The sequence below is a fragment of the Lycium ferocissimum genome, chromosome 5 (assembly GCF_029784015.1).
Source record: "Lycium ferocissimum isolate CSIRO_LF1 chromosome 5, AGI_CSIRO_Lferr_CH_V1, whole genome shotgun sequence".
NCBI classification, from domain to species: Eukaryota; Viridiplantae; Streptophyta; class Magnoliopsida; order Solanales; family Solanaceae; genus Lycium; species Lycium ferocissimum.
Genome location: NC_081346.1, coordinates 4,470,953 through 4,484,398, shown reverse-complemented (window position 1 = coordinate 4,484,398; position 13,446 = coordinate 4,470,953). Strand labels below are relative to the sequence as shown.

General features: G+C 35.4%; 1 protein-coding gene across 1 annotated transcript; it reads left to right on the top strand.

Annotated features, from left to right (window-relative positions):
* Window positions 1–827: 827 nt before the first annotated feature.
* On the top strand, window positions 828–5,757 carry LOC132055540 (uncharacterized). The gene is made up of 4 exons (XM_059447419.1): window positions 828–1,241; window positions 1,332–2,612; window positions 5,020–5,097; window positions 5,179–5,757. Exons 1-4 carry the CDS (start codon window positions 1,065–1,067, stop codon window positions 5,314–5,316), a joined length of 1,674 nt encoding a protein of 557 aa, XP_059303402.1. The 5' UTR covers window positions 828–1,064; the 3' UTR covers window positions 5,317–5,757.
* The last annotated feature ends 7,689 nt before the right edge of the window (window positions 5,758–13,446 follow it).

The window sequence follows — 13,446 nt, the reverse complement described above, 5'->3', positions numbered from 1 at the left end:
CTTTTGAACGTGTGCATTCTTGACTGGCCAAAGAATCTGCCCATACAAATTAATTAATGTATAATTCTACCTTATGTATTTCTTAACTATGGTAAAATATTGGCATGACAATCCCTTTAGCTGGCTGAGGATGCACTTTTGACAAGTCTAATTTAGCGAGATTTACTTCGAAAGACTGGTTTGATTGATCTTTAAGTAAAATTTGGAATTGAAAAAATGTTTTTAACTTCCATAAACTTTTGCTTAAACGCATACATAACAGTTTCTAATTAAACAAATTGTTTGCCTAATACAATAGTAGAAGTGCAACTTGTGGGATCCTATCGTTCCCAATTTTTTTTTTTGTCCTCATCCCACCACCATTAGGGAGGTCAAAGTGAAAGGCTTCCTATGCATAGATTCAAATGAAAGGAATTGGAGAAATTTGATACTTTCGCAATTCAAGAGAAGCACATTAAATGGTTTGTCATTAAAGTCATAGGAGTCATAACTCGAGAGTATGTGCACATTTTTTCCATTATTAAAAGCCTACATACCATTTTCCTTCAAGATAGTCCACTTGCTTACGAATACGAATTTTTTTGAAATTCCGCCAGTAAAAGGGGCAAAAAGTACTCCAAAAATTTCAAATTTTCATCAAAAAAATTTGAGTTAGTGGTCCAAAATTTCAAACAGAGGAATCCACGGGAAAGCAATAAAAAAAGTCAGGGGGGTGAAAACGAAAATACAGAAAAAAACAGATGCAAACATAATTAAGTAGATATGGACACAGCTCATCTTATAAAAACTTAAATTCACAAAAATATCATCTTTAAATCCGATCTTACCCTAGTTTTTTTTGGCTGCAATTATACGCACTTACCCCACCCCCCGCTCCTCCAACGGTCCAATCTAAATCCATTTTCTTCCCCAAATACCCATCTAAATCTAACCCCTTTATTTCTATTTTCCTCTCTCTACTATACACACACAAAAACCCACTTTCTTTTCTTGATTTCTCCTCTGAAAAATTCACCATTCTGTGTCTTCAAAAACCCTTTTTATAAATTTATATACATGCCCTTATGGACCCATCCATAGATCTACCAACCACCACTGAACCACCATCGTTTAACCCAGCTCAACTAGTTAACCATGGCCCCCCTACCCCCACCCCACCCCCAACTCAACCCCTACCCCAACCCCCTCCTCCCACCCACCCCACCCCTTCTTTCTCGACTACCCACCCGGATTATGCTGAGGTACGACTAGAATTTTGTGGGTTTTGCTTCTTTTTGACTAATGGTTGATTCTTGATTTTTTTTTTTTTTTTTTTTTTTTACGTGTTACAGATGATAACAACAGCGATAACGGCGTTAAAGGAGAAAGAAGGGTCAAGCAGGATAGCTATATCGAAGTATATAGACAGAGTTTACACAAATCTACCACCGAATCACTCAGCTTTGTTGACTCACCATCTTAAGCGTTTGAAGAACTCTGGTTATCTTGCTATGGTTAAACACTCTTACATGCTTGCTGTACCTGGATCTGCTCCACCACCACCACCATCTACTAACGCCGTTGATTCTAACGGAAGTGACGTGTCTGCTCTTACTAAAAGAAAACCAGGTCGTCCACCTAAGCTGAAACCCGAGGCCCAACAACAACCTCAAGCCCAGTTTCAAGACCAATTTCAAGCTCAACTTCAGGCCCAGTTGCAAGCCCAACAACAACAAGCCCAGTTTCAAGTCCAACCTCAATTCCAAACCCAACCTCAATTCATCCAACAACCACCACAGTACGTACAACAACCGCAGTACCAGGCTCATATCCAGTTCCAACATGACCCGTTACTCCAAAATCAGCTCCAGTTTCAACCCCAACAAAACCCACAAGCATATCCTGCTCCTGAAGCCCAAAATTATGCGAATATCGGGGCTGAGTCTGTGTTCGTTTCTCTTGGGCTAGCTGATGGGCCTGTTGGTGTTCAAAATCCAGGTGGTTCTGTTCCTCCAGGTGCTGGATCTGTAGCAGCTCCGGCACCTGAAGGGAGCACGCCGAAGAAACGACCTGGTCGTCCTCGTAAAGATGGTTCCACCGTAGTCAAACCTACGGTGAAACCAAAATTACCTGACCCGAGTGGTGGTACCAAAAGGCGACCTGGTCGTCCTCCTAAGAGTGGTGGGGTTAATGCTTCACCTGGATCAGGTTCCGGTGCGAAACCTAGAGGACGACCAAGGAAAGGTTCTACTCCTGGTCGACGAGGCCGACCAAGGAAGAATCCAGCCGTTGCTACCAACATGCCTGCTGGTGCTCCAAATGTGGCTAATGTTCCTGCTGGTAGTGACCCGAGTGGAGCAATACCTACCCCTAAACGACGTGGAAGGCCACCAAGGGCTAGTAATCAAGGTGGAGCTGCTGCTGCTGTTGGTGTAACTGATGTGCCTATCGCTGCTGCTTTTGATTCTGACGAGTTTAATAATACTGTTGGTGGTGTTACTAATGGGGCTATGCAGCCCCTTGGAAAGCGACGTGGACGGCCTCCGAAGTCTTACAGCAGTCCAGCAGCCGTTGCTACTACGGTTAAGAGACAAAGGAAGCTTTCGGGAAAACCGCTGGGTCGACCTAGAAAGGTATTTCCTTGCTTTATTTAACGGTATTGATATTTGGGTTATAGCTATTATGGTGGATTGGTGTTCTTTAATCTCTATTTTTGCAATTAAAAAGACGATACAACATACTTTAGCTGAAAAATATGCTTTATTATAAATCAGTTACCTTACATTTCCATATGAACATGTGTAGGTTGTGAGTATTATGCAATTATAATTAACGAGGAGGAAAAAAGTAAAAGTGTACAAACTTTAATATGCATTTTTCAGGATCCCATAAGGAGAAATACAATCACCTAACTTTTAGGGGAAAATGTTTATTCAACAAACGCATGATGTATAAATATTAACTAATTAATTGAAGTATTCATTATTTATTGATAAAAAAGATATATTAGTTACAAAATAGAACAATGGTTATAACTTTTACCTTATAAAATAAAAAATAAAAAAATAGAACAATAGTTAGTCTGTTACAGTTAATAGAAGTGAGAATGATTACTACCTAACATAAAATGTTTCACAATATATTCTCCCCAACATATTGAGCATTTTTTAAGATCCAAGTATGATGTTGTATTCTTATTCTATATATAACAGTTTAACACACGTTATGCAGGAATTAACAATTAGAACTAATATAACAGTTAACATGAACATATCATGTACTCACTCTGCCCCACTTTATGTGATGCAGTTACTATTTGGAGAGTCGAACGATTTTTTTTTTTGAAATGATATAAAGTTTTTTTCATATGCTTTTTAAATATTTTCAATTGTAAATTTTTGTAACTTATACTCCCTCCGTCCCATTGGTGTGAAGGTGTTTGACTTGGCACAGGGTTTAAGAAAAAAAAATAAGACTTTCTGAAACTTGTGGTCTAAAATGAGCTATGAATATTTGTGTGGTTGTAAATCATTTCATTAAGGGTAATATAGGTATTTTAAAGTTAAATTGTTAATAAATATAAAAAGGTGTCATTTTTTTGGGACGGACTAAAAAGGAAAGAGTGTCATATAAATTGGGATAGAGGGAATATTACTTTTTATGCTGTTTTTAAATATGTAAAAAAATTAAAAAACTTGTACATTTTATATTCGAATTCACTCTAAATATTAGATAGTTTGATTCTCGTACTCCGAATTGTCTCACATAAATACAATGAACATGCACATACCAAGTATAATTTTATATTATTTTTTTATATTTAACAATTACTAACATGCACAATCAGCCAACTTTTTTGGGGAGAATATTTATTCAACAAACACATCAGATATAAATATTAACTAGTTGGATAATGGTTTTGGTTTAGTGGTAAGAGCACAACAAATGATGTGTGGGTTAGGTGCATATTACGGGTTCAAACCCAGGCGGAGGAAAGGTAGAGGGGCGGGCTCATATCCATCAAGTTCTGAACCTTGCGCCACAGCCTCTCGGGGATTTCTCTGTTTATTTAATAAAATGATCTCTAAATATTTCCTTTATTGAATAAAAAGTATTACTAATTATTATAAGTAGAACAATATAAATCCTCTATTATGGAAATGAGAATTATTATACCTAATATAAAATTTCTCAGAATATGTTCTCCCCAATATATTGGGTAAATGTAACATCCAAGTACGTTATTGTATTCTTGGCTTATATGTAATACTAATTAAGATGCATATATCAGTAGCACATAAGTTTATATTTGGTGGGTTACTTTTACATTCTTCTATTTAAGGAAATAAATTAAGCTGGGGGTTACACCTTTCATGAAGAAAAAAAAACCAACACTAAAATGTACAATTCGCCTTGAATGTATGTTTCCACTTTCAGCTGTTGCTTGGTGTTGGTTGGATCACTGTTTTGTTGGTTAGGGGACAAAGCGAAGAAGAGCACAAGATTGACGAAGATGGACAATTAGCACAATAGAAGAAGGGGAGGGTTGATTAGAAAGAACTAGCTAATGGACACTTAAATGCTTCAAAATTGTGTCCGAGTTTATAGTTATACATTTTTTTTATTTTTTTATTGTTACATAATATATTTTGCCGGTAAGTAAAATGATTAAACCAATTAAACTGAAGAAATATATTAAAAGTAGAAAAGTTGGTATCTGAGTGACTGAACCTCATTGTCTTCTGGTTTTAGCTTCCAGCCCATTCTTTTCCTCTCCTCCCTAAACATTTTTCTTGTGTTCAATTTTGTTTATTTTGTGTTACCATTCTTGTGCATGTAAAACCTAATTGACTGATGTGTGTAATTTTTTTTATTTTTTATTTTTTTTGCTGAAACAAGATTCTTTATTTGAACTTGTTTGGGTCTTTCCACTTCTGTTGCTTCCTGCAATGAGAGATTTCACATATTTAAGTTTTCATGTCTATTTGTTCTTATTTGAATTATTCCTATCTTAATCCTTCCAAATATTTTGGTTCGTAGAATGTGACATCCCCTGCAGTTTCGGACCCCAAGTTGGTGGTGGCTTATGAAGAACTAAAGAGCAAACTTGAACACATGGTAAGTCGTCGTGAAACAGCTATTCTTAGCTTAATCTACATACAATTGGGTTGATATAAACAATTTTGAAAACATTTGCAGCAATCAAGAATCAGGGAAGCAGCAAATGCGCTGAAGCCATGCTTAAATGCTGAAACACCAGCAACTGCTCTCGCAGCAATGCAAGAGTTAGAAGATTTAGCAGCACCAGCAGGGGTAATTCCTATGCAACAAAATTGATAAGGGAAAAAAAAGATGCTGCAGAGATGGAGTTAGTGCTTAAACTCAGAGTGTGACATTAATCAAGGCTGGAAACTGTGAAAATCAAGGAAGTTTCAGTGCAGAGCTAGTTGTTGGTGACGGGAGGAAGATGCGCTTAGACTTGTATTTGTCACTGTCAATTTATTAGGTTAATCAGGATTTGATATTCCGTTGCACAGTATGCAGTATGTTGTAGTTCTAACTGTATTTGTAGTTGATTTCGTCATTTGAGAAGTACCTTATCTGCTAATTTTGTTAATGACAATTAAGGGAGACAATCGTGTTCTTTGGGGTATGCATGCTCTCGAGTATGTTGGATGGATGGAAATTGCCTTTGCCAGGTTTATAATGCCTCTCTTTGGGATCTGTATGGCTCATCAATTGTTGTGTTTTGGAATGTTACAAATGCATTTGAGCTTATGTGGATTATCTGCTCCTCCAGTCTTATACAAGCTTGAATGGAGTACACGGATGGTGGGGATTCATATAACAAGATCTCGATTTATTCGAGATTGATGTGTAATGGTTGCTAACAATTAAACTATCATTGGAGTTTTTTGTCTGATTTTTTAGTCTTGCAAATCGAAAGTATACGAAGAATTTTGAAGTTTGAGGCGTATTCGAGCAACTATTTTTATATAGCTTATGAATCTTGAACAGTTTTTTTTTTTTTTGGTTAATGTACATGCTCCAATCTTGAATCAGATGAAATTGAACATGGGATACACAATACTTGTTCCCAGGGGCGAATCTAGGAGCCTGGTTCGCTTGAACCTAGTAGCTCTTGTTGAGTATTGTGTGTATATATATATATATATATATATATATATTAAAATATATATATATATATATATATATATATATATATATATTATCACTAAATAACTAAATTTTTATACTATATAATCATGAGTTTGGAGGTGGTTTCGTCATTCAAAAAAAAAAAAAAATGTGGACTCCATATTTTAAAAAATCAAGTAATATTAAAAAAAAAAAAACACGTGGATCCCATATTAAAAGATCAAGCAATATCCATTTAATTCTCAAAATATCTCCTATTAAGTCAATAATGGTGATTAATTTTTCAAAAGTAGTTCTAAATATATTATTATCAAGTTTCATTTTTTAAAAGTTACTATTACAACTGATTACATTTTGTAGTTCCATAGGTGGTATCTTACCTCACTAACTGTAATTCTATAATCAAATTAATTGAATATTATTACAACTGATAAAATAAATTACTCGGATGTTTATTGCAGTACTGTTTGATATCCTAAAAAGAAACTAAGATGGATATTACATTCTCAAAAGGCATTTTCCAATGTCTTAAGTTTCTAATTATGTACGGAGCACCATAATAGCCAAAACAATTTATTAGTACATACTTATGATAGGTTAAATAAAAAAAAAAAGGATAGAAATCTTATACGGCATCTATGCCCATGTTATATGACACAATATGCATAATCACCATATGTGTAAAAAGTTTCACATTTTAGCCTATGGGAATGGTAGATCAAATGACGTTTCCGTATTTAGAAGTAGTTAAACATTCAATAAATTTTGAAATTCTGGTTCAAATTTGATTAACACGTAGTTTAAAAAGTCTCTATTAGCATTTTTCTTAAATAAAGTCATATAAACTGAAACAAAGAAATAACATTATGGCACAAATTATTGAACCCGTGCTCCCAAAATTTCTATCTTTACATACGTGACTTTTAAGAAATGTTGTAGAATATATCAATTCTTTTTATAATTGCATAAAAATAAAATTATAAATATATGTTGAATAAAATTATAAATATATGTTGGGCCCGTGCTGGCACGGGCTCTGGTATCTAGTTATTAGATTGGGCACTGAGTTACTATGGTAGTATTAAGTCGAGGTCATTATAGAAACTCATTGAGTTCAAATCTTGAACCTGTCTTTGTATTTCACTACATTGTTTGGGTTAATGGATAAGTTTTATACTTGTGGGAATTAAGTGGATTCTTACGTACGTAAGTGGTGTTATTCTTTAAAGCTAGATTAAGAAAATAGATTAAGTTGAGTAACGTACCACAAAATGTGGAAGCAACTACCTGTTATGCACAAAGAAGATTAGTTTCCTTCATTTAACAAAGTACCGGAGAATGAACGACGTACACACAGGCTTCTTCATTCTCCCCTTTCAGGCTTATTTGCATTTTATGGTTTCCTTGCCTTTACTCTTTTTAACTTAACTTTCAAATACTATATTTTTTTTGCAAATCATGTCTAAGTGCCTACTAAAAATCTCCGTCTATATTTGGTGTTCTGTATATGCTACAGTAGTTTTTCGGGTTGGCTATTGTAGTGGTGACCTAAATTATCCAAACTAGCTCCATTCATTTTTTGTGTGTGGATTTCTTGACTTTTCACTTGCAAATACTTAAGACTATTAGAACAAAATTCATTTAACTACTAACGTGATTATCACAATTGTCTAATAATGTAAGCATCAAAGTGCAACTAAAGTTCACATAGAGCAACATCCATATAATGAACCAATATTCCAGTCCAGTCTATTAAGTTGTGAACCTTTTATTTCCTTATTATGTTGGTATTCGATTACCAGCGTTTTGCACAGAGTGTATTGAGTTCCACATTGAAGTGGATGTGGTACTTTGGTTTCCTCATATGGTCTTAGGTAATTGTTACCTCATGAGTTAGTTTTTGCGGTTGAATTAGACACAAAATTCATTTTTTTTTTACAAAGTGAAAAGAAGGGACGAGCATAAATACTTAAATAGAATCTGAATATGATTTTTTGAAGTCAAGTTTGTTGTTACTTTAGCGGAATGAACTTTTACTTTGTAACTTCAGCTGTAATGGTCTATATGTATTTGTGTATCTATACATGCTTTATTCCTTATTAAGATCAAATTGGCTGGCTATACATGGAGATTATCGGGGTGATGATCTAAAGCTTTTTCATGTACTTTTGCTGGAAAATAGAAAAGGAAGTAAAGGAAACAAAATTATATTCTTCCTGGACCCACAAATTTGAAGTCATGAGAAAGAAAAGTCTAGTATTAATTTTCTTTTCTTGTTTCCATCGAAATCAAACAAAGGAATGAACACAACAATTTCCATTTTTCCTCCTAGTTTCCCTTCTGGTCCTTGCTAGTTTCCAGACAAGAGACATCAGCAAACAATTCCGTCAAACATAAATGGTCCAACGGAGGCTACAAGTTGTAGCCCATAACTTTCCTCTCTTGCTCACTTTCATCAAATGGAGAGTACATTTGATTTGAAAACCAAAAGAAAAAGAAGACATTTTTTTTAAAAAAAAGCAGAGAAACAGATTTTATGTAAATTTAGGGCCCATTTGGCCATGAAATTTTTTCACTTTTTTCCGAATTTTTTTTCACTTTATTTGGAAATCAACGTTTGACTATGGAAATTCCAAATATAACTTCATTTGAAAAACACCAAAAAACTTGTTTTCACTTTTTTCACTTTCAATACATTGAATAACCAAAATATTAACTGCAAAAATCATAACCAAATACAACTTCATCTTCAACTCCAACTCCAAAATATCAAATAAAGTAAAAAATATTTGATTTCCATGGCCAAACGCCTATCTAAAAGTTGCATATTTTTATAATTACAAGTATTTAAAAGATGATTTGAAAACACGAGTATAAAAGATGTAATGATTCTATTTTAGTATATAACAATAAAATTTTAGTTGGTGATTTCTCTCGATTTACTTTAGCGTTAGCAAGTGTAAAGTTACCATGTACTTATTTTGAGAGGAGAGAGCAATTATCCGGTAAAATAGTTAAAATGTACAAAAGTTAGCTTGAATAATATTAGTATTAATTGAAAAAAAAAAAAAGGGGAATGTGTACTTTAATTTGACCTTTTTATAAGTAGTCTCATTTTTTCAAGATGGGAACTCTTTAAGACGTACTTCAACGCTCAGTTACAAAAGATGGGCAGCGCGTGGGACAACTTGTATAATACAAAATTATATTGCATAATTTTTGGAAAAAGAGAAATTGTAAATATAATGTTTGGACAAATGAGGCCGCCCATGACCATGTCAGACTCCACCTACTCTTCCTCTATTTAAATTGGTAAACCTTTAATGACAACACTCGCGTTATTTCTTCTTTCCTCGAAGACCTTTAAAGAGTGGTATAGCATTGTTCCATTTAAATGACAGTGAATGCCCATTCCTATTCCACTTAAACACTTTTCATTTTTTGCGCGGAGTGCCACTTCTTTGGGGTGGTCTTTAAATTTCTTTTCGTATTTGTGCGTCTTTAAATTATGCCCTCATATTGTCAAATCTTTAATTTTTGCCCTTCGCATTGCAACTTTGAGCTTTCGCGCCTAAATAATGAGGTTCGAGTTCGAACCCCCGCTCGAGCATAAATTAAAAAAAAAATCGCAAGACAAGGTTTGGGTCGCGTGTATCTTGGACCGACATACTTTTGTTAAGTGAATTACACATTTTATGCGGACCCGACATACTCATGCCTTATGGGCGGAGACTTGGCATAAGTATGCGGTCAAGCATGCTGATAATTCATTCAAAAGTTATGCGGTCGCATCTTTTAATGGGCAAACTATGCCCCCCGGCATAACTTTGTGAAGGAATTATCAGGGTCAGCCGACCCGCATACTTATGCTAAGTTCCCCATAAGGCGCTAGATACGGTCCGCATAACTTTGGCTTCACTTCGCGCGCGCGCGGGCATACTTTTAATGGGTAAACTTTACGCGGATTAGGCATAAACTTTTGAATGAATTATCAAAGTTATCTGACCCGCATACTTATGCCAAGTCCGCCCATAAGGCATAAGTATCTGCCGGTCCGCATAACTTTGTAATTCCTTCACAAGTGTATGCCGTTGGGGGCATAGCGAAATTTAAACTTGCCTTGCGATTTTTTTTTTAAAATTTTAGCCGCGCGTGGGTTCGAACTCAAAAACCTATGGGTTTTAGCCGAAGGGCAAAATTTAAAGATTTCAAATATGAGGGGCAAAATTTAAAGACCACCCCAAACGAAGGGCAATTCTGCGAATCTTTTTGCACCGTTATCGGAGCAAAATCAACACTAATCGTCTCCTACGTGGATTAAGTGGCCAATTAAATTGTGACAGCTCATTTAAATTGTGCCAACTCAATTAAATTGTGTCAACTCATTTTAATTGTAAATTCACTAATTTGTAAATTCGTGGAGTTTTGACCATTAAAAATTGGGGCTTTTGGGCTGATTGGATGTGCAATGAGGTGGCCCCCCGGTGTTGGTTTTGCTCCGATAACGATTGCAAAAAGTGTCTAAGTGGAATAGGAATGACCCACCTGAAGTGTTTAAATGGAATAAGGGTCACTTTAGGTGCTCAAGTGAAAGAAGTGGACGACCACAAGTGTCTGTCGATGGATTTGGCCATTTAAATTTTAAAATTCGTCCTTCTTACATTTTCATTTTCTGATTCCAAAGCACCTTTAACTTTTGCTTATGCCAATCTCAAAAGTTCCAACAATCACTAATTTTTACTTGAAATTTGCAAAACAAAATCGAAAAACATAATGCATATCATATTCTAGGTACACAATTTTCTATCCTAAATACTAGTCATTTTAACAAATTGAATTTGTTTTAAACTAATAGACATTTTAAAAAATTAAGAAGTCATTTATTAGTATTTAGTACTTTTTTTCTTACGATTTACCATTATTATTATTATTATTATTATTATTAGAACTAATATAGTATTAAGTGAGATATTTAAGGAGGTATACAAAGTAATTTAGACAGATATTAAATTATTTTTCAAGGATATATATATAATTTTAATAGGCAGATACTCCCTCCGGTCCGAAATAATTTTTAAGCTTGAGCACATGGATTAAGGAATTTACTAACTCCTAAAGTTAAGAAGACTTTTGACTAAGATACCCTTAATTATGATTTTATTTTCTTTTTAAGTTGACACAATTATTATGGGATATGAGAATGTGTCAAGGACAAATTTGAAAAAGAGAACTAAATACTTTTTTAATTTTGTGAAACATCAATTATTTTGGACCAACTCTTAGAGACTCAACCTCAATTATTTTGGACCGGAGGGAGTAATACAGATACGAGATTGTATACGGGTAAAACCGAGGATACGGACATGCTCGGTTTCCCGTTGTCATGGTTATGTTCGGGCACGATACGACCGGCTTATCGAGGATGAGGCTTCGAGCTCGATCTGGAACGAGGCGTAACAAGAGAGGCGGTTAACTACCACAAGGAGAAGACCGGAATATCCGCCCTCAACCGGATATTTCGGCAATAGCTGTCACCAGATTTCTTTTCCTTACTTAGAATTGTACTAGGGTTAGGACTCCTCTATTATATAAAGAAGAGGTCTCCATCCATTTGAGGGGGTTCGGCAACAGAAAGAGAGAAAGGGTTCATTCAAAAAAGCAATAGAATTATCTGAGTTCATCCATATTTTTCTAAGTTTATCTTCATTATTCATTGTGTAAGCACCTGGCAAAGGGGTTCGGCCTCGGTTCCAATACCCGAGGCCAGTCATCATTAATATTTGGTCAGATCTGCTTCTTTATTTACTTATTCGTTTATCTCGTAATCTCATCTTGAATTGAATTGAACCACATATGTTTGGTATCGCGCATAAATTTAATTGTTCACCATTTTAAGGATAAGCAGTTTGGCGCCCACCGTGGACCAGAGATAGTAGTGGCGGTTCAATACAAAATTACGCTACACTCGATATTTTACAGTTGTTCTTTAAGGTTTGATTTCAGGTATACCAGAAATGTCGGATTCTCATTTCGTCAACTTTCAAGTCGAGCCAAGCCATCATGAGCATAACGATGGGGGCGTACCTAACAACAACGTGCCTCCTTTTAATCCTATTCAAGCCGGATCATCGGTGGGCAACGTACCGGCCGGCGAGAATAACAGAGCCATGCTGCAACAGCTCAAAAACCAGTTAGACATGGCTATGGCCCAATTACAGGCCCAGCAAGAGATCATAGCGCAATTGCAGAACCGGAATCAGGCAGCCGATATTGCTCCATCAGAATAGACCCAAGATACGAAAAAAAGGCACGTTGCTCGGAATAACGGGAACCATCTCGGGCAGAGCGGCGAACTGATCAGAAGGCTCGAAGAATTGACAAAACGAGTCGAGTCCGGCGAAAAGAAGATAGAGGCGAACGATAAGAAGGTGGAGAACTATAACTCGAGGGTCGATCAGATCCTAGGGGCCCTGCCGGTGTTGAAGGGACCGGATTCGAAAAAATTCGTTCAAATGCCATTTCCGCCGAGTGCGGCGCCAATGAAAATCCCTAAGAGATTTCGCATGCCCGATATCCCCAAGCATAATGGTACAATGGACCCAAATGAACATATGACTGCGTATACTTGTGCTATTAAGGGCAATGATCTCGCCGATGACGAAAGGGAATCAATGCTGCTTAAGAAATTCGGGGAAATCCTGTCAAAGGGGGCAATGATTTGGTATCATAACTTACCCGAGCATTCAATTGATTCATTTACCATGCTCGCTGATGCTTTCGTCAAAGCTCATGCCGGTAAGGCTGTTCACGGTTTTGGTTAAAACCCAAACCAAACCGAAAATTTAACCAAACCGAATAAAAAACCAGACATTTGGTTTGGTTTGGTTTTAAATTTTAAAAACTGATAATATTTGGTTTGGTTATGGTTCTATTAAAAAATAACCGAACCAAACCGATAAATTATATACCTAAATTTTATAATTATTTATATGTATAATATTAGTTTTTCATAAATAATTATAAATATTTTATACCTTTTAATCATTAATTTGATTTTTGGTCTACTTATTTCACATGATTTTTTAAGGCCTATATTTTTAAGAATATGTCCAAGGCCATGTCTTTAAGTCATTTAACTCTTTAAGTGTTAAGTATAAACCTACTAATAGAAGCTCACGTTAGAGTATAATGTCTTTGACTTAAATTGTTAGCCTTTTTTTGTCAGCCATTTGATTTTAGGTTGTTTCTTTTTTTTTTTCTTTTAGAATTTATACCTTTCTTTTTTCTTGTCTGAATGGGTCCTAAACT

Excerpts from the sequence above, each read along its gene's own strand:
- LOC132055540 (XM_059447419.1), top strand. The coding sequence starts at position 1,065 with ATGGACCCATCCATAGATCTACCAACCACCACTGAACCACCATCGTTT. Across the intron at positions 1,242-1,331 it reads CCCACCCGGATTATGCTGAG|ATGATAACAACAGCGATAAC; the intron begins GTACGACTAGAA and ends TACGTGTTACAG. Across the intron at positions 2,613-5,019 it reads CGCTGGGTCGACCTAGAAAG|AATGTGACATCCCCTGCAGT; the intron begins GTATTTCCTTGC and ends TTTGGTTCGTAG.